The 26,863-nt window shown below is 46.0% G+C and overlaps 1 protein-coding gene across 9 annotated transcripts in view; it reads right to left on the reverse strand.

Annotated features, from left to right (window-relative positions):
• The window catches only part of PLEKHA6 (pleckstrin homology domain containing A6), a 180,448-nt gene that overhangs the window by 107,046 nt on the left and 46,539 nt on the right, over window positions 1-26,863 (reverse strand). For 7 of the 9 annotated variants that reach the window (XM_084853213.1, XM_084853212.1, XM_084853218.1 and 4 more), the window contains exon 2: window positions 24,601-24,705. The exons of the other annotated variants lie outside the window; for them this stretch is intronic. In XM_084853213.1, the coding sequence (XP_084709339.1) occupies window positions 24,601-24,705 (105 nt within the window). The remainder of the gene's footprint in view (window positions 1-24,600; window positions 24,706-26,863) is intronic. 9 annotated transcript variants of the gene reach the window in all.

Raw genomic sequence — 26,863 nt, forward strand, 5'->3', positions numbered from 1 at the left:
GGCGGTGGCGGCTGCCAGTCTTCCAACCAGCTGCTGCCACCGCCATTTCCAGTGTTAAAAAAAAAAAAAAAAAAGACATGATAGGCTATGTAAAGATTTACGTAGCCTATCATGGCTAGGTTAAAAAACAACAACAATGATGCAATAGGCTACGTAAATCTTTACGTAGCCTATCACGTCTGACTTTTTAAAAAGCAACAACGCACGTACGCAAATGGCGGCAGCTACAGCCGCTGCCATTTGCATTCCTTATTTTCGCCATCTTAGTCTATGTAAACATTTACGTAGACTAAGACGGGCCAAAATAAGGAACGCAAATGGCGGCGGCCATAGCCGCCGCCATTTGCGTATGCGCGTTTTTTGTTTTTTTTTTAAAGTCAGATGTGATAGGCTATGTAAAGATTTACGTAGCCTATCATGGCTGACTACAGGGACGCAAATGGCGGCGGGTACGGCCGCTGCCATTTGCGTCCCTGCTAGCCAGCGGCTGGATGTCCGGCTGCTGGTGGAGCCGGCCAGTGGCTCCGTGGAATCCCCACGGAGCGGAGCCGGCCAACCAGGATTCCTGGGGGCGGGACGGAGTGCCTCCCCCCCCAGCGGAACCTGGTGGAGCCAGGTAAGGCCAATTTCGTACATCCCTAGTAACAATAAACTATGGTTTACAATAGCTTACAATAAACTATGGTTTATTGTTACATGATTGAGCCTCAGGATCATGCGCTCCCCTCTCCCCTCTGCTTCTCTCGTGCTGTAGGTTGGCCATGTGTCCTCTATTTGAAGGGCTGTCAGAGGGCCATCCTTTATTTGAAGGCATCCTCTGTTTGAAGGGCTGTCCTGTCCAATTCCAGTTTAGAGATAAAGAACCACAGCAACTGTTGCCCATCAAGAGTTAGCACCTGGACAGCAGATTGAACAGGCAGTCACACAGGTCATCTGGATACAGTCTTCTGCACTATGGTGAGATGTTGTTGTTGTTGTTGTTCAGTCGTTCAGTCATGTCCGACTCTTCGTGACCCCATGGACCATAGCACGCCAGGCCTTCCTGTCCTGCGCTCTCTCCCGGAGCGTGCTCAAGTTCATATTCATTGCATCGGTGATGCTATCTAGCCATCTCATCCTCTGTCGTCCCCTTCTCCTTTTGCCTTCAGTCTTTCCCAGCATCAGGGTCTTTTCCAGAGAGTTTTCTCTTCGCATTAGGTGGCCAAAATATTTGAGCTTCAGCTTCAGTATCTGTCCTTCCAATGAGCACTCAGGGTTGATTTCCTTTAGGATGGACTGATTTGACCTCCTTGCAGTCCAGGGGACTCGTAAGAGTCTTCTCCAGCACCACAATTCGAAAGCATCAATTCTTCGGCGCTCAGCTTTCCTTACAGTCCAGCTCTCACAGCCATACATTACTACTGGGAAAACCATAGCTTTGATTAGACGGACCGTTGTCAGCAAGGTGATGTCTCTGCTTCTTACTATGCTGTCTAGGTTTGCCATAGCTTTCCTCCCAAGGAGCAAGCGTCTTTTAATTTCATGGCTACAGTCACTGTCTGCAGTGATCTTGGAGCCCAAGAAAGTAAAATTTGTCACTGCTTCCATTTCTTTCCCTTCTATATGCCAGGAAGTGATGGGGCCAGATGCCATGATCTTCGTTTTTTTAATGTTGAGTTTCAGACCAGCTTTTGCACTCTCCTCTTTCACCCTCAACAAGAGGCTCTTGAGATTCTCTTCGCTTTCTGCCATTAGGGTGGTATCGTCTGCATATCGGAGGTTGTTGATAATTCTCCCGGCAATCTTAATTCCGACCTGTAATTCATCCAACCCGGCATTTCTCATGATGTACTCTGCATATAAGTTAAATAAGCAGGGTGACAATATGCAGCCTTGTCGTACTCCTTTCCCAATTTTGAACCACTCGGTTGTTCCATGTCTGGTTCTTACGGTTGCTTCTTGACCCTCGTACAGGTTTCTCAGGAGACAGGTAAGGTGGTCTGGAACTCCCATCACTTTAAGAATTTGCCACAGTTTGTTGTGATCCACACAATCAAAGGCTTTAGTGTAGTCAATGAAGCAGAAATAGCGGCTTTGGCCCAGCCGCTTCACTCTTTCTGGCGCTACTTGGAAATACCCTCTGCTCTTTCCCAGTATTATATTGGACACCTTCCGACCTGAGGGTCTCATCTTCTGGCGTCATATCTTTTAGCCTTGTGATACGTTCCATGGGGTTTTCTTGGCAAGGATACTGGAGTGGGTTGCCATCTCCTTCTCCAGTGGACCACATTTTGTCAGAACTCTCTGCCATGACCTGTCCGTCTTGGGTGGCCCTGCACGGCATAGCTTATGGCTTCACTGAGTTACACAAGCCCCTTCGCCACAACAAGGCAGTGATCCATGAAGGGGTGGTGAGATGTACTGTATTTCTATTTAAATTATTTCCAAATTTGCATCTATATCTATAAATCAGCATATGCAAATTTTATGCAAATCACCATCCCCTCTTGTCTTCTTTTCTGGTGATCCATTTCCACTTTTTGTGTGATTCATACGTGGCCACCCTACCGGTGTGGCTGCAAGGAGGAGATTGGAAGTATTAATTTCCATTTTTAACTAACTGCAGTTTAGCATTATGACTGAACCTGGACAAATTGTGGTTAGTCTTATGATTTATTGAAATAAACCAACTCCAAAAGCTTATTTTATGAAGCTGGCTTGTTTCAATAAACCATAGTTAAGATTAACCAGAGTTTAGGGTTCAGACATCTTGCTAAACTGCAGTTAATTGAAAACAGAAGCAAAAGCTTCCAATCTTCTTGCAGCCACACTGGAAGAGGAGAAGGGAGGGGGAGTGCACAGGCCCAAGACTTGTTAGCATAAGGACAAAACACAGTTTACTGTTACGTTTGAATGCAGTCACATTGTTTTGCATCCTGCAATGGAAGCCCTGCTCTGCAAAAATAAGCCTGCATTCCATACTAATGAGAAACAACTGTTATTGGACAACAGCAAATCAACTAGACAAAAGGCCTTCCAAAAAGCTTGATACATTCCAATTTGCAAGCAATAAGGAAAGGTTCCTATACTGACTTTATTATTGGCTGTAAAGGCTTTGCAGTTTCAGATTTAAAGGAGAAGGTATGGAACTTTGCATGCATCCACTCTCCCTCATTAAAAAAAAATCCTTTAAAGAATGTATTTAAACAATTCCATACTTTTAATCCTAAAAAGCAGTTAAGACAGAAAAGTAGTAGAGTTCAAAATAATTTTTATTTATTATTAAATTTATTAATCGCCCATCTGGCTGGTCACCCAGCCACTCTGGGCGATGTACAACATACAATAAAACAGTTTAAAACAATAAAATTCTACAATAAAAACATTTTCTAAAATACCCTAACCCACCCCAAATGCCTGCCTGAACAACCACGTTTTTAATGCACGAAGGAAGCTCATTAAAGAGGGGGCATGACGGAGTTCTCTAGGGAGGGAGTTCCACAGAGTGGGGGCCACCACAGAAAAGGTCCTCTCCCTCGTCCCCACCAGTCTAGCTGTCCTGGCTGATGGGACAGAGAGAAGGCCATCCGAGGCTGATCTTGTTAAGTGGCCTGCAATAAGCAAGTTTGTAGCATTTATTCTTTATCCTTATGAATATCTCCACTATGGCACTGACTGATTTGAATCTAATCTAATCTACTCTATGGTCCACCAAGGTTTAGTCCCCAGAACTGTTTGCAAGGCTCAGTTCCTGGATGTGTAGTACTTACAAGGGAGTACTTTTGAACATGTGCAGAGCGGTTTTCCCCTGATCCCTGAATAACCACCGGACTTGATCCACCCACCACTACCAGTCTCCCACCACTGCCACCAACTTCCCCATTGCTTGTACTTTCCACTCCCTCCCCTAGAGATCCTCATACAGATTGCTCTTTTTCTGTCGCTGCTAGCAGCCAGGAAAGAGCACTCTGTATCAAGATCACTGGTGTGTATGTGTGTGCGCGTGTGTACATATGTGTGTGTTTGTGTGTATATCTGCGCATTTTTGTGTATGCACATGCAGCCCTTGACCCAGCATCACATGTGGCCCTTGAGGCCAAAAAGGTTGTGCACCCCTGGGCTAGATAGTCCATCCCTCTTACCTAAAGCAGGTAGATTCACACAGGTGCGCATTCAACCTTTCCTTTAAAGGAAGGAGATGCTATGCCATCTCCCGGCAACTTTGTTAGGATAATTCCAGACAGCAGCTTGCCACTGAGTGCTGGTGAGCGTGGGAGCATACGATGGTCTCCACGTGTCACAGGGTGTGTCAGCTTCACACATGCAAGGAGCTTGATAGGCTGAGACTTTCACTGAGTAAAGCAGCAGGCTCATGGCCTGGCCTGTTACCACCTAGCTTGTGAGAGATGGAGAGAGATGCTGCATCTCTCACCACCACCATAGTTCTCATTGTAAAAGAAGGTAACTGCATGGGTAATAAATTCCGCCTGAAGGTGACACACGGCTCCTACAACCAAAGAAATCTGTCAATTGTCAGTTGTACAGAATTGAGTGGTGCTGCAATATAAGGGCCATCCATGCTGTTTTATTGGAAGTTTCTGAAATGTGGCATTTCTTTGAAAGGAGAGTATTTATAGATAGGGAGTTGACTCTGTCTTTGCCTGTACCTGAGCAGCGAATACGTTTCAGCCTAAGGAAATAGGTCTGACAAGTAAAAGAAGGTCACCTTCACAGAGAATTTATTACCTCCACAGCTGCCTTCCTCTTACAAAGGCTATCGGGGGATGAGAGGGACAGCTTCTCTCTCCAGGCCAGCCCTCACGAGTTTGGCTCTCCACCCCGCGCAAATCTCCTTGTAGTGTGATCCATCTTGGCAACCAAACATAGAAGCATCCCTGTGTTTGACCTTCTTTCTTCCTTGCGCAACGAAGACCCACCTCTCTGTAAAGCAGCTTCCAAAACAGCGTAATTAATGTCCAGGGTGCTTGAGCACACCACGCTGGCTCAAACAAGCATCACGGCAGTATATTGGGCTATTAGGGTACTATCCCTTTGACACCCAGGAGGGCCAGCAGTTAAGGTTATTAACCACAGTGTCCTTATTAGAGGTGTAAAGGCGGGGCGGGGGGAAACCTGGGGGGAAATACAGAAAAAATGGGGGAAAATAATTTTCCCCCAATTTTCCAAAAATCCCTGGGATAGATAGAGTTAGAGATAGAGATAGAGAGATAGAGAGATAGATTTTTTTTTTTTTTTTTAAGAAAATGGGTTCTCCCTCTCCACCCACTCCCCCATTTGTCTGGGTTTTTCCCATGGGCCTTCACATCTCTAGTCCTTATCTCTGCTTGGTCCATAGCTTGGAACACATGAATCCTGCACATTGGCTGATGCAACAAGCAATAAAAACAAACCCGTGTACATGCGTACCTGACCCCAGCCAGGTAGCAATGTTTCAGAACTGGCGGAAATCCACTGGTGGGATTTCCCCCCCTCCTTTCCTCTCTACTAAACCTGTCATATGCTGCTACTGAATGGCCAGATACTTTGAACAAGCAATCAAAAGGAAATAACAGTGTCTCATTAAAAACTTCACCAAGCCAATCATCAGCTTGGCCGTGTACACTTGATGGCATAGGAACACAGCAAGCTGCCTTATACTGAGTCAGACCACTGGGCTATCTAGCCCAGTACTGGCTGCATTGACTGTCAGCTCTCCAGGGTTTCAAGCAGGAGACTTTTCAGCTCTACCTGGAGATGGCAGTGGATCGAACCTGGAATGTTCGGCCTGCAAAACATGTGCTGTACCATTGCCATGTCCTGCCTGCCACTGATGAGGAGAGGAGACATCTACAACTCACTATGTAGGACACACTATCTGAAGCATACACCATGATATGTCAAAGTGGAATGAGATTTATATATTACACTTTCAACAGCTTTATTTTTTGGAATCTCATCTTCATCTTGGCTCAGTTTACTCAGGTAAACCATAGAGACAGTTTACTCAGGTAAACCATAGCTCCAAAGATCCTTCCATACTGACATTCCTTTGACCTGTCTATAGTTCTTCATAAACATCATCTACAGCCTGCATAAATATAATTTCTGTGCTCATAAATATCAGCCTTGTACAACCCATCATAAATAAAGCCATTCTATACAGACATGGTTCTGTGACTCCCACAGCTTTCTCCATCTACATTTTTTTGGGAAATGAATAAGAAATCAGGCAAATAGGTGATGGGTACTTGTATTCTGGACAAACCAGAGATCATGGCTGGGCCCTCCAGGTGTTTTTTTCACTAGGGCCTATACAGTAACCCCCCGCAAAGCGTTTAACATTGAGACTCCTTGGTGGGGGGCAACTTTAAATCACACCATGTTGAGGCTGCTTCTAAACAGTGGGCTGTTCACTGGGAGTGGGAACTAGAGACAGACAAATCTGCCAATTTTGGTTTTTCTCAGATTCCCATTTTTCCAGTTCAGTTCATCTCGAGCTTCGTGCATTTTTCCAGTCTTAAATTTGGTTTGTCCCAAGTGTTCTGATTTTTTTTTAAAGCTCACATGAAAATTTGTAAGCATTTTTGTACACGTTTCTCTGAATGCATGCATTTTTATATGCAATCTTGCCTAATATAGACATTTTTGCAAGCAATTTTCCTAATAAAATACATTTTAATGTTCCCACAATGAATGCATTTTTGTATGCAGTGTTTGATTAGAGAACTCCATTGCAAAATCCATACAAATGCAAACTCCAAAGGATAACTGACTTTCAGTTCACATATCGATTTGAAAGTGCAAAATTAGGTAAGTTTGCATTAAAATGCGAACGACTTTAAGAAGAAAACTGACATGCACATGAGTGGTGTTGAACCATCACTCCATCCATGGCTTCTCTCCCTACACCCCTCCCCACAAGTGCTTTTCCAGTCCAGCTGATGGAAAACATCAGGCCGATAGGAAAAAGTTCAGGACTCCGCGCTCATATGTCTCTTTTGCTTTTAAGATTTGACACTCCCCCATCCTGCATTAAATGTGAACCTACCAGTCCCCCTCCCCCAGATAATTAATAGCAGTTATGGGTGGGGCTGATGGGATCTGGCAATCCAACAGCATCTGAAGGCCAGAGGTCTCTACCCCTGCTCTATATGAACCCCAATGAGGTACTGTCAGTCAGGAAGGTGGGGCTAGATGAACCAGTAACTGTCATCTGTCCCTTTCCAGAAAAATAGCTCTGGGCCCAATCAGTCAACCTGAGCATGCAAGGTATAATTCAAAAGCCCGTGGTGAATTTTTTTAAACAGTCAGACCTTTGACATCTAAACTGGTCTGCTGCTGAAGGGCGTTTTAATTGGTTGGGTGCTGTCTATTTCTTTCCTTGTTGTATTTTTTGTTTTGTTTTTAATGCATTTGTTTTTATGTTATATTTTAATTAGAATTTTGTTTCGAATTTGTACTTTATTGTTAACTGCCTTGAGGACCATTTTTTGACAGAAAGGTGGTGGGATATAAATCAAATAAATAAATAGCTGCCTCTTGTGCATGATGATGAAGGTTGGTGGTAGAGATTTAATATCGCAGAGGTTGTTCTTGGACCTTCCATTGAAATTCTAAGATCCCAGGCACTCCCTGCTGGCCAGCAAGGCAGGCCAACCCCTCTGTGACATCAGAGGAGCTGCCAAGAAGTGCTGTCTCCAGGTTTTAGAGGTCCCTTGGGCAAGACCCCCACAGCAGGGTCCCTGTGGGTGACCTGCCTTCTTACCAACATTGTCACCATTGTTCCTCTTCCCCATTATTTCTGCCTCCGGTTTGCTTGCCAGGCAGAGAAGCAATGAGCAAGTAGGCAGTGGCATCTACCGCTCCTCCTTCACACTGTGACCGTTGTCTGGGCCACAGTGGGAGGAGGGTGAACAAACATATTGCAGTGTTGAAGAGGAGGAGCAGGTCCAGGGGGGCTCTTGTCAGTGAAGCCCCCTGCTGGGACGTGGGCCCTCAGCAGGTGCCTGGCCGTGCCAACCCTTGACACTGGCCCTGCTGCTAAGCCAATACCATTCAGAGAGACAGGACAAGTGGGGTGGAGAGAGGCAGAGGTGAACGAGGGGAGGAGGTGAGTGCAGAACAGTTGAGAGAGGAATTTGACAACACATTGTACTGACAGGTCCTCTAGAAGTATATATATTTATGCGAGATCTATATTACGAATGAGTAGCTCACCCAGGTAAAAGGACAGGCAGGGTCCTGCCACCAGAGTAGAAGCCAGATGATCCTGGCAGTGCAGATCTTTATCTCTCCTTTGTTCGCTTTTAATTGACTCAGCAACTGATGCATTCACATTTACACAGGCCCCAATGGCCATCTTCCGATTGCAACGTAGCACTCTGATTTCCCTCTCTTGCAAAGTTGCTGGACACCTGTGCATTTGGTCCCTTCCAGCCCACCATACGTACCTCATTGGAAATGGTGGATCGGTGCTGTGTGAAAATGGGGAGCACTTGGCAGGAGCTATCCAAGAGAGAGATGGCCAAGGCTGCACTGATGGCTCTTGGCACATAGCTGGACTAGCTCCCAGCTGGGCCACCTGCGTGTGCCTTGCCTTTCTCGCTGACTCACAGGCACTGAGCTGTGAGCCGACTCACATGCCCCACAGCTACACTTGCCTCTGCTAATTGCTTCTGCTGTTGGCAGCTTATGGGTGAAGGGAGCTCATCTTTTAATTACACGGGAAGTGCAGAGAACAACATGCTAGGGACTCTGTTCACCACCTGCAACCCATTTCCTTTTGAAATAATACTGAGATGATCACAGGCCTCCTGAGACATGTCAAATGACACCGCCCAAGGGCTATACTGATGAGCAGGCGTATGCAGCTACCTCCAACACTGCAGGATGGTCTAAAACAGGGATTACAAGTAGCTCTGGCATTGGTCCAATATTTCCAATAGCCCTTGGCTTCTACTCTGTTTGAATTTCAGCAGTGATTTTGGAGTGCATGCACCCTAAATTGGGGTGGTGGGGTGGGGGAGAATAAAGAAATCAAATCCTGTTGTTGCTGTTGTTTAAAAAATAGCATTCTATTTTTTACTGTCAAATTGTTTTACAAGAGGTCATAATTTTGCAACTGTAGAAATAAAATGTGTACAGTAGCAGTCCCTCCATGCAGAAGAACCACCACTGTCCCCTGTGTGGCTTCTATTGGCAATTTAATCCCTTACAGTCAACCTTACTTGCACAGCAAAATTAATTGTATCTTTTTAAAATAAAATAAAGGTTGATTGTTGTACTTCAGAGTATTAGCCGATGGTTAAGTTGCAATCTGTCATGCTGTTGTGAAACACTTTGTTCCTTTCCAAAGGTCCTGAGTGGTTAAATATATATTTTTTAATTTTTAAGATCATGTTGGTGGATGTCTTACATTATTTTCGAGGGGAGGTACCATGCAGTTAAATAAAACTAAAAACTTTTCACTGATGCTCCAAATAAACATTTTTAAGCTCCTGCAACTGCAAATTGCCAAGTCATGTTTCAAAAAAGATGTGGATTCCCTGCCAAGTACATTTACAGTGGATCCCTATGCATGTCTATGCAGACATAACTACGACTGAGTTCAGTGGGACTTAGTCCTGGATAAGTGTGTTTGCAGCCTTTGAAAATTTTGAAATAAAAATACAAATTCAGTTTTTCAAGTTCTTTTTTTGTAAAACTCTTCCAGATTTTTAGAAGCTCTGCCCCAACCCTGGTCTCTACCTGGGAACATTAGAATGGACAGCTTTTACCAGTATGGAGAAGGGTTTGTTTTTCCCATTTCTAAAATGCAGACACCTCTGGGGTGAGATTCAGCAGCTGTTTACCAGCCACCTTTCTGGGATAGTGGGGTGAAGATTTGTTTAATATTTGCACTTGAAGGAGCATGATGGAAAAACGGCACCTTCCTAGTCTTCCATGATCATTCTGTGTTGGAATGATTGTTCCTACCCTACATGATAATTCTTGGGAAAGGAAGCCACATGCTCGGTTCTGCAAAACCAACAATATGGTGATTTAACACAGCCTATTAAATAGCAACCTCAGAATGCCAAAGCCAAGTTCACACTTGCATTATAACTGTGGTGACAGCTGTGGTGACAGGATGCCATTTCTAAGGAAGGGCATGGTGTCCTCACAGCTGGAAACACCAGAATGAGAAATGGTCTGGAACCCTCAGGACTAGCAAGTATACTCCTCTCATCCTTTTTCATTTCTGCTTCCTCCAGCATCGTAAAGTTTCAGTCTGGCTTTGGCAGTGGAGCCTAGTGGCTCCAATTTCAGTGGGGCTGTGAACCCATTCTGGGTAGTAGGAATTTTTTGTTAACACATCTGGATTAGGAACATGCACAATTGTCAGAAGGCCCGTATAGCATTAAAGCTCCCCCTCCAATTTTGGGGTGGTAGGGGTGGTTTGTTTGTTGCCATCTAGAAACACCCTAGAACAGACGGGCCACCCACTCGTGCCACCGAGTCCCTAGCTAACAATGCACAGTAACTTGGGTTGTACAAGTCTGGGCCTGCAGCAAGGGCTTTCCCCTTGTGACGTCACCATTTCCTTCAACACGGCTGGCTGGCGGACACGGAACATGTTCCTGTTCACAGGAGGATAGAGAGCCTTCCTAGGGCATGCACTGGCCCGGGGAAAGGATCACCAAGGGCCATCAAAGGCCACCACAGTAAAGGGGCGTGTGGCTCTCAGATAAAATCTGCTGGTTCACTTCACATCAGGGCATAAGGTGAAGCACAATGCACAGAAGCTGGCAAAAAACAGTGCAGCAAAGCATATGAAGCGTGGAGATCTGAACTCAAAGGGTGCTGAAGTTGGGGTTTGTGAAGAAAGGAGATGTCAGGAGCGCTCTGGCGGCCTCTCTCAGTAGATTCCAATAGCCAACTCAAGACACAGACCAAAGGATTTTCTTTTCAAAGCTTTAATCCTTTTACAACTTAATGACTCTTTCAGATGCTAATCACTAGCGGCTAAGCAAGGAACAGCAGGGTAGCCTAAGCTTCCAGTAGTCAGTTGATCCCTGTTTGAAAGAAAGTCACTTGAAGACCCAGAACTTATGGGCCAGGGAGAGATCCTCCCTCTTTCCCTTGGGTCCATGGGAGGCGGCCGTTGCTTGCGTGCCAAACGGGCGCTACGCCTCCTTTCCGCGCCCTCCATCGCTCGTCACTCTCTGCGTCTGCGTCGAGCATCTAAGAAGCCCCCCTCCCGCATTCCCTCACTGCCAGGGTCGCTATCTATCTTAGGAATGCTGGCAGGAGGAATCTCTGCCAGGTGCTGAGCCTGGGAGGGATGAGCTGACCCCTCTCCCATGGATAGCTGTTCCTCCTCAGAATCCGAACTGCTCTGAGGCTCTCTGGGCTCAGTTTCCACCCTGACAGGAGATGATCCACAATGTCCACACTGAAGCAAGAGGCACCAGGATTGTTCATGGCCAAAGATAGGGTGTTGTGTGAGTATAACAAGAACAATAAGAGTTTATGAGTCCTAAGACAGACAAGGTGAATTGTCAATTCCGCACAGCAGAAGAGTCAGGGAGTATTAAACAGGCAAGCACTAACACAGGGATTATTAAGCAGGCATGCATTAAGAGAGTTTGTGAACTAGCCATAAAGATAATCCCTATTAGGTGGAAGGTTCGTGCTCTTCTTACACTTATATCTAGGCAGGCTCAATGGGACTGTGGCTCAATGGGAAGAACACATGCTTTGCAGGCAGAACATCCCAGGTTCAATTCCTTGTATCTCCAGGAAGGGCTGGAAAAATTCCCACCTAAAACCCTGCAGAGTTGCTGTCAGTCAGTGTTGACAATACTGGGCTAGATAGACCAAAGCTCTGACTCTATAAGGCAGCTTCCTTTGTTCCTAATGCTTACAGTAAACAATTAGGACCAAAATCAAAGATAATTTAAATCTGGCAACATCAAATCTTAAAAAATGAAGTATGTCAAAATGCAAACAGCAAAGGCACGAACTCTGGATGGTTGATTTCAATTCTTGTCAGGGCATGGGGGTATAACTGAATGGATGCGAAAGGGTTATGAAAGAAAATGTTTGGCTGTAAAAGGCTTGCCTGATGTTTACTGCTATGACCCATTTCAGAAGTCCCTGTTAGATAAATCCTTCTAACTACCATTTGCACCTGTGTAGCAGGTTATCCCTTGCTTCCGTTTGTTATCTGAAATCACTGCACTGCTGTATCACAGAGTTAGATAGGATTAACAAGAGGATAACAGCTCTGGGGATACAGGAAAGCTAATAATGGAAGGAACAACAACAACAACAGAACACCCAACATATAAGAGCAGGGCATTTCTGAGCGAGTATGGCCAATATCAGAGCAGAGCTGCAGGAAAGATTTATTAAGAAATATATATTAAACTGCATTTCTGCTTTCAATTCTCATGTGTGCTTTTTGCAACTGCTTTTTCACACTGCAGCCTCTGTAAAGTTTTTCAATGGAGTTATGGTTTAATGACATCCTGCAAATTAGAGACGCTAGCTGTATCAAGAAAATACCCTCCAGCTCTAAGACACAGCCATGTTGGGTTAAAAAAAAAAAATCAATGCAGAAAGCACCTGTTCTCTACTAACTTGGCACAGTTTAATTGCGTTGCCTCTTAGATCTTTACTATATGCCTTTGGACGTGTATAAAGGACATCCCATAAAGGAAACTGCTAATTTACCATGAGCACAACACATTTACTATTTGGCAAAGTAGCAAATCCTAAATTGATTTTAGGGTTAATTGCTCATTTGGGGTGGGCAGGGGGGAGGGATCAAATTATTCCTCCAATAGCAAACTTGGTGGCCTAAAAGAAACATTTGCATTTGGGGCAAAGAAACCTGATCACAATCTTAACGCTGAAACATCTTGCCTCAAGATCTGTCTCAACACAATCCAAGCTGGGGTCTGAATATGACATAGAATCATTTGTACTGAAAATTCTGCCAGGCCTGTACAGTATGTACCTGGGGCCTACAGAGGGCAGAGTGGAGCAAGCAGATGTTCTGCTGACAGCTAGAATTGATGCGGTTAGCTGACCCTGGTCAACACCCCTATGTATAGCGTATATACACACACTAATGGAAACCATCTCTCAGAGCCTCCTCCGACGCGGGAAGCCAGAGATTCTTGTATTGCCAAGATAAGTCTGACTGGAAGAGGGAGAAATATCAGCCTGGCTGGGCCTCCCCCTCCCTCCAGATGAAACGCCACTACAGCGGTGGAACCTGGTGCACGTTCAACAAAAAATGTATGTTGGCAAGGAAACTGGCGTGCAAGCCCTTCTTGGTTCCCACTTTGCTCCTGACCGGGCTTGCCTGTCGGCTTACTGCCAGGTCCACAACGCTATGGAGCTTCTTGGCATCCCTTAAACACAGACAGTCTTTCCTTTTGTTCTAGAGAGCTGCCCAGGCCAAGACAAAATTTCAGCAGTAGGCTTAGATTAAAACAGCAGCCCGGGATGCTCCCTTCAACTCGGCCCTCCGCTTTCAGCTCACCTGCCCCAAAGCAATACAGAAGAATCATCGTCTCTGGACACCTCCCAGAGGTTGCATCCCAGGAGTGAAGCCTGGCACCACCATGGTATCCATGGGAAGTTGCTGGGGATCCAGCACCCTGGCAGGGCCCACGGCTACGCTGCTGCCGGCTCCAGGAGTGGATGCTGTTATGGGAGCTGGGTCTGAGAGCTAGCGCAGGCCCTACTATGAGGCAGAGTGAGGCGGCCGCCTCAGGCAGCAGATGCTGGGGGATGGGAAGCAGTGGCAAGATGTTGGGGGCCAGAGGGCTGTGTGCACCAGGTAGCCTGCCCTGTACCCCTTAAGCTAGCCCGCTGCGGTCAGGGGGGATGGCAGGCACTTCCCTGTCCCCAGCACTGAGATAAGTTTCAGCTGTCAGTGTGATCAGTTTGTGTACATGGAATGGGAGGGAGGCATCTTGTCCTTTGCCTCAGGCAGCAAAATGTTTTGGGCCGGCCCTGCCAGTAGCTGCCCAACACTGACATTTTCTCCAGTGCCCCAGAGCAACGCTACACTGACAGAAATTAAAACTGGAGCTCTGCTGCGAGGGTGGCCACTTACACATCACCAGAAAAGAGTGGACGCATGACCAAAAGGAGGGCAAAAGAGGGCAGGGATTTGCATAATATTTGCACATGCTAATTTATATTCATAGATGCAAATTTAGAAATAGTCTTTATAATTTAAACAGAGAAACCATGCATCTCACCATCGTGGGGAAACTGTGACCGGGGGACCTGTGTGCCTGCTGCTTGGTCATGTGCTGATGGAAAACGTCAAGGCTCCTGCGCCCTGTTCTTAATGGTCTGAACAGTTCGTCAGACAGAGGACTCTCCTCTGTAAAATAGGACACATGATCACCCTATCTGCTGCCACCAGGTGGGTCCACCAGGTGGGTCTACCGATCTAGGAGAGGGCCCCCCAGAAGGCACTTTGCTGAGGGATCCTTCCACCCTGGAGACAGTCCCAACCTTGGAATCCTTCCTTTTTGTAAAGGGGTTTAAAAACCATAATTGCAGTGACCTCTGTTCGCAGAGCAGTGAAGGATGGAAGGGAAGGGATTTTCTGTGCCCTTTGTAAAAGCAAAAAGCTAAATCTCTATATCCAGAAGGTTTGCCTCTGTTTTTGAGACACACAGCTCTGGACTGCCGCAAACCGAAGGGGCCAGGATGGCTGGAATCCAAACCAATCTGGTGAGTTGGCTTCCTCCTTTGTTTTCATATCCTTTTCTTCACCTCTCTCCCTCCTTCTTCTGAGTCCATATCACTCCTCTGATTAAAGCACTGCTAGCCTATTTGACAGCATTTCACTGACTTACTTCAATGTATTTGGTGCTTGAAAGCTGGTGGTAATAATCAGACTAAGTACTCCAGAGACTCAGGGGTTAAACTTTGCCTGCCTCTTATCAAAACCTGACCGGTATCCTGGAAACGTGCTGGCACCTGGTGCATTACATGGTTAAAAAACAAAATAAAAAAACAGTGATAGGGATCTCCATGTTTCTTGCTCTATTTAATTTTCTTTGAGGGTTTAAAAATAAGAATATAGCCACCCACTAAGATTTCTATGTCATAAGACTGGAATCTAGACTCACTCAGCGATTCTCTGACATCTTGGTCAACAGACTGAGCAGATAACACATGATCCATTGCTTTAAATTTTTAAAGTTTAAAAGGACAGATCTTTACAACATCAGCCAGAAAGCCAGATTGGAACTGCCCCAGGCAGAAAGGAGGCACATACTTGTAAAGTGAAAACCTTCACTGGCTCAGTCCATTTGTTTGAAGAATAGCCTGGAACTCATTAGCACATTATAGAAAAAGCTGTTGCATGAAAACCATCCACACGTGGATGCTTTGAAGTCAGAGAGATCTTCTGTACCAGCCTTCCCCAACCTGGTGCCATCCAGACATATTGGACTGCAATTCCCATCATTCCTAGCCAGCATCGCCAATGGTTGCAGTCCAACACATCTAGAGGGTACCAGGTTGGAGAAGGATGTTCTATATGCTCCTTTCTGTTTGCAGAACTGTTGAATGTCCTAGAATCCGCTGGTGGATCATGGATTAACATTACGCAGGAATGCTCATAAGCTGCAGCAGTTCTACACACAGAGAATGCGGGCCCAACCAGCCCTATGCCCCATGCATCTCTACAGGTTCATCAATACATGCAAGACAAGTGTATCATGTGCTGCGATATCCCTTGCAACAACATGTGAACAACTCAGTTTTGGGGTCTGCTTGTGATTCTCATTCAAACAACTTCATTTTTCTGAAACTCAGTTCCCCACCTGAAGATGAAGATGAAAGTGAGGGAGAGGGGTGGGGAAAGAAGCACCAGTGAAGATCCAATTTCCAGAGGGATAACTGTGTTAGTTGGCTGCAGTAAAAACAACAAAGAGTCTTGTGGCACCTTAAAGACTAACACATTTACTCTGACATAAGCCTTTGTGGACACTGTCCACATCATCGGATGTTTTCATTGTAGATCGATTGATTTGGGGCTAACCAGAACTCTTGGCAGCAACAGGGTCTGTTGCTGGAATATCATCACACCTTCCTCATCATTTAGGTTACAAATCCAAACACATTTAATAGGAACTAAGCAGTGCCACTCAACACAATGGGATTTACTTCTGAGTAAACATGCATAGGCTTGTACTCTAAAGCGGCAAGGTCTTGTTGCTGGGAAAATGCAGTTCTCCCCACAAATAGATTTTTTGAAAAAACAGATTACACTTCCATACTTTACAACTCAGTGCAGAAGTGGTCATCTAGCTGGCTTAATCAAGTACATGGCACCGGTATTCGTCAGAGCCAACTGGACAGCCTATATGGCAGGGCTGTGCACGGACCCCGCCGATCAGCTTTGGATGCCACTTTGGATCCTCCAAAGTGACCCCTATCTGTCTCAGACCAATTCAGACCCCTCCACTCTGATTTGTATCTGAATCCGATGTGAGATTCGGATATCCAGATCGCCCATTTTGGGTGTTTTCCCACTGACTTGCACGGGAAAACACTAATGGTCATAACTTCTTTAGTTTTTAAGATACAGACATGGAATTTGGAGACCTCTCCACCCCCTGGGAGAGGAGGCCACCTGCAAAATTTCAGACAGTGGTTTTTGTGCTAAACAGAGTTAAAATCTGATGTTTTCCACGGAAACTCTCGAAGCAAAAAACTGTAACTTCTCCCTGTTTCCACACATGCATGTGACACCTTGGCCTCTCCCAGCTCCCCTCAAGGGCATCATACCCCCCAAAGCCCAGGCAGTTTGGCCCACTGGCTTGTGTGCTAGGCACAGGTGAAATTTGAGTTTTTCCAAGAAAACTCCCAAAGAGCTGTAACTTCTCCCTGTTTCCATGTATGTACGTGACACCTTGGCCCATCCCAGGCCCCCTTGAGGGCATCACACTTGCCAAATTCCAGGCCATTTGGCCCACTGACTTGTGTCCTAGGTGCTGGTTGAATTTGATATTCCCAGAAACTCAGACCAAACTCAGAAGGGAAAGTATGTTGAAGCAGAGGTCACTATCCCTAATCTCTGCTGCAGGTTTCTTTGAAGTGCAAAATAATCTTATTCTGAAGAATCACCGGCTCAGCCTCTCTATGGCTGAAAACACACATTATCCAGCAGGCAGGCTGAAAGCGATTATTTTTTTTACCAGCTTTTGTTTATTTCTAGCACACACTAAATGAGTATTTTGAATGTACCTTGAATGAACATGGTCAGTGCGTAGCCCAGAAGGGCCACTGATTTTTGAACATGGCCAGTTCCTAGCCCAGAAAGGCGACTGATTTTTGAACACGCGCAGTGCCTAGCCCAGAAGGGCCACTGATTTTTGAATGCTGGAAACCTCCACCATTGATGGACCAATACTTCCCCCAACCCATCTCCTCCATGGTTCCCTGCCTAAGCCTCTTGGGGGTGAGAGAAGGAGAGCTTGCAGGAGTTCTGGCGGCACTACCAGCCTTCTGCTTGCCCCTGCTGCCAGCCTGCTGGAACTTGGGGGCCTCTTCCCTGAGCAAGACCGATTGGTGCAGCCTCCTTAAGTGCAGAAGCAGGCTGCTGGTGCTGTAGTACCTTGGCTGTTTCCCTTTGCACAGAGATGCCTTGCAGTAGTAGCAGACGGCAGTGATGGGATCCACTCCCACCTCAGAGTGGTCCCACATGATGCTGCCCTGATGTGTCTGTGGAGGAGACACAGATTGCCTGCCTTGAGTCTGGGGGGGAGGGGCAACGCATAAGCAGGGGGAACAATGGAAGAGGGGTCAGGTGCTGGAGCCTCTGCTTGCTCCTCCTCCTCTACCACACCCTGGAGTATCTCCTCCTGTTCGCCCTCCACCACACTGAGGACACTGGACAGCTCTGTCTGAACATCCAGCAGTGCGCCCCCCTCTTCCGCTACAGAAGGAAATGTTGCTGCTCCTCCTTTGCCAAGAGTGCTTCTACTGCCTCCGCCAACCTCCCCAAACAGTGACCTCCAGGCACTGCAACTGGCCTCTGCACTCTGCTGCCCTGCTACACTGGGACACACTATCTGGACTGGTGGAGAGCCAGCTTGCCTAATGGCACTGCTAGTGACAGCAGCACCTCACCCACCTCTGCCCCCGCCAAGACCCTGAAGAAGATGCCTCATTGGGCTGGCTTGTTTTGCCACACAGTGGAGTATTACTGGAATAATTAGTTAATTGATATAAAATAGTATGTGTGTGGTGCTTTGCCCACTGTATTGAATTGTGGACGTATTGCTTGCTTGACCACAGCACAAGCGCACGCGCACACACACACACACGCACGAGCAAAAGAAAAGCAAATACAGAACTACCTAAGCAAAGAAAAGGGATTTTTTATTTTTTATTTTATATTAATTTTCTTTTAAGGAAAACATGTAAAGTTCAAGAAATACAAGACAGCAGAGGAGGAGAGTGGTAAGAGCCAAGAGCAAGCAAAGAATAGGGGCGAAAAAGACTTCCTTTATGTTTTTGGAGGATCAAGCCAGAAAAGACACAGACAGTTCATTTCTGAACTAGTGGGGTGGTGGTGGTGGTGGTGGGGAGAAGAAGTAAGGCAAGGCACAGGCAGGCTGCTGTATTTCCTTATTTTAGAATTTAGAAAGAAAGGAAAAACTAAATGGTTGAATAATAATTAATGCGGGGGAGGGATGGAGGAACAAGCCCAGGGGTAAAAATTTGTTTTGTAAGTTTTGCCCTGACTGTAGCTTTTTCTATCATTCCTTCCTCCTCTACTCTTTCTTTCCTAGATTTTTAAAATCACAGTCCTGTCTAGACTTTTAAAAATGAACACAGCCTTCTCCAGAGTCCCCAACCGATGCCAATGGAACAGCGGGGGGGGGGGGGGATGGAGCAAAGGAATGAGAAAAAAACAAGCAAGCTAATAATAATTGCTAACTGTTTGTTTTTAACAATCAAGGAAAGACAGTTAGATAGAGAAAGATACAAAACAAACGAGTTGGAATAGAACAAGGCAGCTGCAGCAACTGCCAAACTTAGAACACAAATGCATGCAACTCTCTCCTGAGTCCAAACTAACCAACACAAGTAATGGATTGGGGGTGGGGGAGAAGAACAAGTGAGCTAACTAACTACTACTAACTCTTTGTTTCTAACAATGAAGGAAAGACAGGGCTCAGTGAAGAAGAAAGAAGAAGCTGCAATGAATGCACATGCACACACCCCATACATTACCAGACGCAGCCTTTCGCCAAAGTATATATACCCCCCCTCCTCCACCACTGTCTCTGATTGGAGACCGCTGGCTTAGGCTCAGCCCTATAGTTCGAATTCGCCAAAGCACACTCCCTCCTTCTCCTCTGCTCGCCTCCCCTTCCCCTTTGTCAGGGTGGAATCTGAGCCCAGAGAGCCCCAGAGCAGTTCTGATTCTGAGGAGGAACAGCATTCCATGGGAGTGGAGCCAGCTCATCCCTCACAGGCTCAGCACCTGGCAGAGATTCCTCCTGCCAGCATTCCAGAGACAGTTAGTGACCCTGGTAGTGAGGGAGTGCAGGAGGGAGGCGTCTTAGAAGCTCGATGCAAACGCAAAGAGCGACGAGCGATGGAGGGTGCGGAAAGGAGGCATAGCGCCCGTTTGGTGCGCAAGCAACGGCCGCCTCCCATGGACCCAAGGGAAAGAGGGAGGATCTCTCCCTAGCCCATAAGTTCTGGGTCTTCAAGTGACTCTCTTTCAAATGGGGATCAACTGCCTGCCTGACGCTTAGGCCACGCTGCTGTTCCTTGCTTTAGCCGCTGGTGATTAGCATCTGAAAGAGTCATTAAGTTGTAATGGGATTAAAGCTTTGAAAAGAATTCCCTTTCGTCTGTGTCTTGAGTTGGCTATTGGAATCTACTGAGAGAGGCCGCCAAGGCGTTCCTGACACCCCTCCTGCCCATCTGTGTGATCTTTGAGAAGCTGATACATTTCGGAGATAGCCTGTCTTGGCTGGTCAGAAGACATAAGAAGAGCTACGAATTTCAGAGGGTTATGAGGTGCCTCGTGGAGGGGGTGACTCACTTTGTGGTGCCTCGGTGCTAGGCTGATCCACTTTGTATCATGCTGAGGAACCTCCGAAACAGCCTGCTTCACCTCGTTATTCAGGCTTTGTACCGAAGTGGTGCACAGCCCCACCATATGGCAATCTTTCCCTAAGCTTCCTCAAAGGCCACGCACACCCGTCCCACTCCTAGCGCCAATGCCAGCTCCCTCCCAGTCACAATGACATGTGGACTGCCTGCCAAACTATTAGCACCTTGTGCTATGGGGAAAAGGAAAAGATTGCTTTCCCCTGCCCCCCACCCCCCACATTAGCTGATCTCCACCAGTTGTAGTTTGGATTCAATCCATTATCTTGTGCCATATTTTACAGGTGGAAAGACCAAAACACAGAGAAAAGATGCAACATGAACAAAGCCCAGTATCACACCAATGCCTAGAATGCCACCTGAATGGCTAGATGACTAGTCAAGCCTTCAGCCACATCCTTTGTTTGCATTAGTAGATTTGTCTTAGCTGCCTCAGAGTAACACATTGGTGCAATTGGTACCACAGTTTGGACTCCGAAGTTCCTGTGTGTTCACCCATTACACCAGGGGTGGGGAATGTTTTTTAGCCTAAGCATCGAATTCAGTTTCAGAGACGTTCCTGGAAGCTTCCTTCCATTGGTGGGCAGGACTGAAGGCAAAGGGGTGGGGCAAAAAATACAAAAAACATACCAGCATATTGTAGCTTAAAGCTCTTACTGCCTAGGGATGGCGGAGAATTTCTCCCTGAAACTTCGGGGGGCCGAGCGCCAACGTGTACGGCCCCCCGAACATGTTTCGGGGAGAAATCCTCCGCACCCCCCCCGCCCCCTGCCCCCCCTGGGACGGGACTTACCTTCCCTGAATGTCCCTCCCGGCGGCGGGTCCGGCTGGCGGTTCGTCGGGTGTTCAAGCGGGGCGGGAGCGGCAGCCAGTCTTTCGACCGGCTGCCGCCGCCGCCATTGCAATAAAAGAAAAAAAAAAAAGTCCCCTGATAGGCTATGTGACGATTCACGTAGCCTATCACGGCTAGATTTGCAAAGTCAGCCGTGATAGGCTACGTCAATTGTCACGTAGCCTATCACGGGTGACTTAAAAAAAAGAAAAGAAAAGTGTGTACGGATAATGGCGGCCCCCATAGGGAGCCGCCATTCCCGTTCCTTATTTGGTCGCTGTAGTCTACGTAAATGTTTACGTAGACTACGGCGAAAATAAGGGCAACGCTATTTGCGTTGCCCTTATTTTCGCTGTAGTCTACGTAAACATTTACGTAGACTACAGCAACTAAATAAGGAACGCGAATGGCGGCTCCCTATGGGGGCCGCCATTCGCGTACGCGCTTTTTTTTTTTAAGTCACCCGTGATAGGCTACGTGACGATTCACGTAGCCTATCACGGCTGACTTTGCAGATCTAGCCGTGATAGGCTACGTGAATCGTCACGTAGCCTATCAGGGGGCGTTTTTTTGTTTTTTTTTAAACTTTCACGTTCGCGGCTGGGCGAGGCGGCAAGCCTCCTCCCCGGCCTGAATTTCGGCCGGGCGAGGCGGGAAGCCTCCCCCCCCGGCCTGAATTTTGGCTGGGCGAGGCGGGAAGCCTCCCCCCCCGGCCTGAACTTCGCGGGGGGAGCAGCAAAGCGCTCCCCCCCACCGCGAACAAGCTGCGAGAAAAGGTAAGTGACTTTCATCCACCCCTATTACTGCCAGTATGTAAGTCTTAGGAGAGGCATTTCAACCTTTTAGAATGGGGAAAAAGTAGAGCTGTGTGCAGATGGCCTCTTGAAATTCTCCACCTTATTTGTGAGCAAAGAAATTTGGGAGATAATTTCCAAGGGAAAGAGAAATTCTCAACAGTGCTTGTAGCACAGCTTCTTTCAGTAAGGGGGGGGGGGTTGTGCTGCAACGGCATCAACTGTGTTGGCAGGTAGGCCCCCATTTTGCATCCAGTACAACGTAGGTGTGAGGGGCAGGAGGCAGTGCTGTATCAACCTCCAGGAGTGAGGTGGAGTTAGTGCTTTGCCAAAAACTGTCCTCAAATTTCCTGAAGTTTTTATTCCCCCATGAAAGGGGCTTCCATTGTTCTGCCTCACTCTCAGGACAGTCTATAATTTATGTTGAATTTCTTTTGGTGGTGTTTTTGAGCTTACCCAATCACAGCCTCCCAGGCTGCTGGCGCTTCCTGATCTGAAAAACCCCTAAGGGAGGAATTAGCTCATGATGCCTTCCAGCAGGCTTCAATTGAAGTGTAGGGAGCTGAGGAGGCTACAGGATGCCAAAGAGATGATTGTACAATGAAAGACAGGACGCTTGTGCTCATTCCTTGGCCACCTCCTAAGTAAGGTAAGCCCAAGAAATCCCAACCCAACCCTTGAGAATCTCTCCGAAATTTCTTCACCATTGAATTTCTTTTCGAAATAAATTTCTCTTCTATCAAATTGAATGAGAATGGTCAAAAAAATGCGGGAGAAATTTTCAACGCAGCAGTAGAAAAAACTGCACAAAAGCTGGGAAACTACCAAATTATCGGTGGGTGGGGCCAAGAGGATGGGGCCAAGAGAAAGGGATGTGCCATTATGGGAACCCCAAAGGGCCAGATTTGGCCCCTGGGTCTGATATTCCCTATCCCTGCATTCCACCTATGCTACTTGCTACCAATCATTCAGCATCTGTACCTGTATATCTGTGCTTTTGTCTGACAAGCTGATCGAACATCAGCTTTACCAGCCTTTTGCAGATAGGAAAAGTGGGGCCCAGAAGAATCTAGGTGAGTTCCTGGATGAGACCTTCCGCTACTGATGTCCTGCTGTATGCCCCAGCTGTGCATACAGCAGCTACTTGTACAAGGCTTCCTCTGGAGAAAAATATTAGAGATCTATTAACATTTCTCGCCTGCTATAGTATCCCAAGACTTTGAGACAGGTTACAATTTTAAACTAATCTGCCAAGTAAAATTCAAAGAGTATATAGTCAAATCCCACAACTTTAAATGTTTGCCTTAACCCAGTCCAAAATTAAGGCATTTTGAGAAGCATGATAAGCTTAAGCCAAGAATACCTTTCTATATGCCCTTGTAATTTCCACAGAAAGGGAGCAAGAGGAAATGGTCTCTAAATTAGGCAGAGCCCAGACTGTATAGGGCAGCTTTCCCCAACCTGGTGCCCTCTAGATGTTTTAGACTTGGACTCTCATCAGCCCCAGCCAGCAGGGCTAATGGGCAGGGATGATGGGAGTTGTAGTTCAAAATATCTGGAGAGCTTGGGGAAGGTTGGTGTAAGAGATACTGAACACTCGGTACTGTACCTAATACTCTCATGACCTGGTTCTCAGTACCTGTGACAATGAACCTACCACACCCATTATTTCACTGCATAAAATATGGTATGAGTGGAACCTCAGACCACCTTCTCTACAAAGAGGATTGTCGAAGCCTCAGCATCCTGCCTCCACCTGGTACCAACCTGAAGGCATCTGCACAGCAGCTGCCTTTGGCTCCTTGAACAAAGGGGGCACAGCCAGGGGCAGCAGGTTTAAGACAGATAGACATACCAAGAAAAAGAAACTGTCTCTTTTCCACAGAATGTCTGTATAGCCTGATAAATTCCTCACGAGCACAAAGGGGAGGCTTTGTCTAGGCCAGAGAGAAGAATCAATCAGCAGAGAGCAGGGAGGGAGATGGAAGATTTATTATATTCTGTGAACGTACAATAATAAACAGACATATGATTGCTCGCTGTTTCATTCTCCTCCCCTCCAACAGGCATTTATTACTCCCTGCCTGGAGTGTTTTTTTGCGGACAGTGGCAGGAGGCAGCATCTTTTCCGTCGACATGACTCAAGCTATCTCTTTTCCACCCAGTACCATAGTCCATGTCTTGTTTGTTTTTCTTTTCTTCACAAGACAGATTGACAGAGAACATGTAGCAGCAAGACCTCCCATCCCTGATCAGCACATCACAACCTCAGGGGGCTGTTGTTGGAGGGGCGTATGCTTCTGTGGCCATCGTCTGTCTCCAGTCTCCTGCAGGGCCAGGTGCTGTATCCTCTTTGCAAAGAGCACAAATCTCAGAGCCAAATCCTTCAGTGGTGTAAACTGGCATTGCCGCTGAATTCAACGGAGGGAGTGGTGCCTGATTTATAGCAGCTGGGGAGTCAGACTTCTGTGTCAAAGGGTTTCTCTGCAACCCATCACTTTAGGGTTGAACTACTTGTTAATTGTCCCATTAATCCTAAGGAGGTGGCTTTTCAAAGTTGCCCCATTTCTATCTATCAGGGTTTTGTTTTCTGCCAATCTAGCCTGGCAGTAGTCAGACAGGATGTGAGAAGCGCTGCTGTGGAATTAGAATTCTTTGAAACCAGGATCCTTATTTTAGTACTCAAATGAGAACAAGCCCTTATACAAATATGGAAATATAATATCTTGCTACTTAATTGCACTAGATATTTACCCCATGTTTGCACTGATTTGAAATATCATCCATTTTGATGGATGCAGCACTAACAAAACTTAAATGGAATAGATTCTCACTTACTTCAAGTAGGCATGTGTGAAGAATCTGCTGTGCTGGATTTCTTTTTTATGGATTTCTTCAATTTGCAGCCCCCAGAAACCTACATGGACCGGACATTTTTTGCATCTGAAAATCCATACAAAATTTGTGATGCATTCCATGGAACAGCAGCGGCAGAAATTTCCAATGAAATGTGTACTTTTGAAAAGTGCACAAAGAAAATGCATTCATTTTTAAAATGTGGATAAACACACATTTTAAAATGCAGATAATGGATGCATACAAAAAATGTGTACAATTTGAAATATGGGCACAAGATATGCATGCTTTTAAGAAGTGCACACACACAAAATCTGTATAGATTAACGTCCAGGGAAAAATATCTACACAAACCGCAGTACAGAACAGACCTGGCAGTGAAAATGACAGAAGCCCATGGAACCAGACATGGCATGTCTGTCCATCCCTAACGCCAAGGGCTGAAGTTTTAGCAAAAATATAAGTAACACAAGACACGTGATTAGCACCAAAAAGAGATGGGATTCTTTGTGAATTAAACCCAAATGGGTAAACTCTTTCACAAATAATTAGCCCTTGGGGAACTTATTCATAACGTCTGAGTCATGCTATTCTGTTTCCCATTTATTTTGTTTTATTTCATCTTCACCAGTAAGAGAGATGACCTGATTTCACAAACCCTGAGTTTCATAAAAATGCTCATTCATTCCAGTAATAGCTTTGTTTGTACACTTGAGGATCTGGATGTGGATGACTCTGTCCCCATGCGCATTCATTTCCTTATGTATCAGATGAGGACAGTAGGCAAATATGGGGTTGTATCCAATGTAAGTCTAATTTAAGTCCCATTCATTTCAATGGGTCTACTCTAAGTAGCAATAACCTATGGTCAGTTCTCAAGTCCAGATGGCACCCTGAACAATTGCCTCTCTAGTGCAAATACCAAGCCAGGACATGCTGCACAACCCTATGTACACTTAATCAGAAATAAGACCTGCTGAGTTCAGTGGCACATACTCCCAATCTCTTCAGAACGTTGTATCCCTTATGTGGGAGTAAATAAATGTGAAGTCAGTAGGACTGGCTTCAGAGTAAACAAACATAGGATCAGGCTATTTGGCTGTTTTCTTAAGAAGTACTTACAATTCCTGCATCTGCTCGATGAGGATGATCTCAACCTGCATTATACCTGCTTACACATTTCTGCAATTTGGGATATCAGCCAACATGGAGAACCCATGGTCCAACAAGAAAACTCAAATGCTGTGTTTCTCACAGGAACCTGTCTGTGCTTTAAGATCAGTACTGGAGGCCCTGCTTGTCAGCCTGCCTTTAAGATCAGTTGGATTGGTGGGCATTAAGAACAGGGCCTTCTCAGTAGCAGGCTCTGTTTTATAGAACCCAAGGGATGCACATTCAGCCCTTCAGTGTAGTATTCCAAAAGGCTTTCAAACCCCACCTGTTTCAGATGGCTTTTGACTGTCGTATTCTCAGACACACTGCTGTTTTAGTGTTGTTTTACTGCTGTGGCTTTGAAAATGGTTTTATACCGGTTGAATTACATTTTAGCATATTGCTCTGTGAGTGTGTGTGTGTGTTTGTATTTTTTTAAGTTAAAAGTTCTATTACAATGTCATACTAGAATTTGTTACAATATATACCATGTTATATTATATTGTTGTATTTTTGATCAGGCTGCCACAAAAAGCTGGCCAAGAACAGCAGGACTGCCTATTGACTTTACTCAAGGTGTACATGGTGCCACACTTTTTAAAGAGCTGACCAAAACACCTCATCCAAGAAGATATAACTCGCCAAAAATTAGCAAAAGTGGCTGCTAGTGCTTCTGGCTCAGTGCAAGCTTCAGATGGCTCACAGGCCAAAAAGGAAGGAGCCTGGTATTGGCAGATTTCACGGGAATTTTAAGCATCTCCATCTGCTGGAACGATTAAACATCAGAATAGAAAACAACCAGTTCCATGTTCACTAAAGTCTAGCTGAATATTCTAAGGAGAAATCCACAGGATGGAGAGCATGTAAGAACACAGAGCAATGGCCCTACAATAATAAGAGTCTCAAATCTGTCAAAGTGAGATCTTTGCCTCGTTCCTGTTACTGAACAATGTTTTTGCTATATGGGCACCTCACTGTCTTTGCATTTGCCTTGTATTCAAAATTGCCCTGTTAGGCCTGGTCTGACAGCACAGGGCCATTGTGCCTTTGTGGCAGATGAAGAACAGACTGCAGTTCAACAGTGGAGCAGAAA

This window comes from Heloderma suspectum, chromosome 4 (assembly GCF_057233095.1).
Source record: "Heloderma suspectum isolate Gila_16-S chromosome 4, 16-S_ref, whole genome shotgun sequence".
In the NCBI taxonomy this organism is placed as follows: Eukaryota; Metazoa; Chordata; class Lepidosauria; order Squamata; family Helodermatidae; genus Heloderma; species Heloderma suspectum.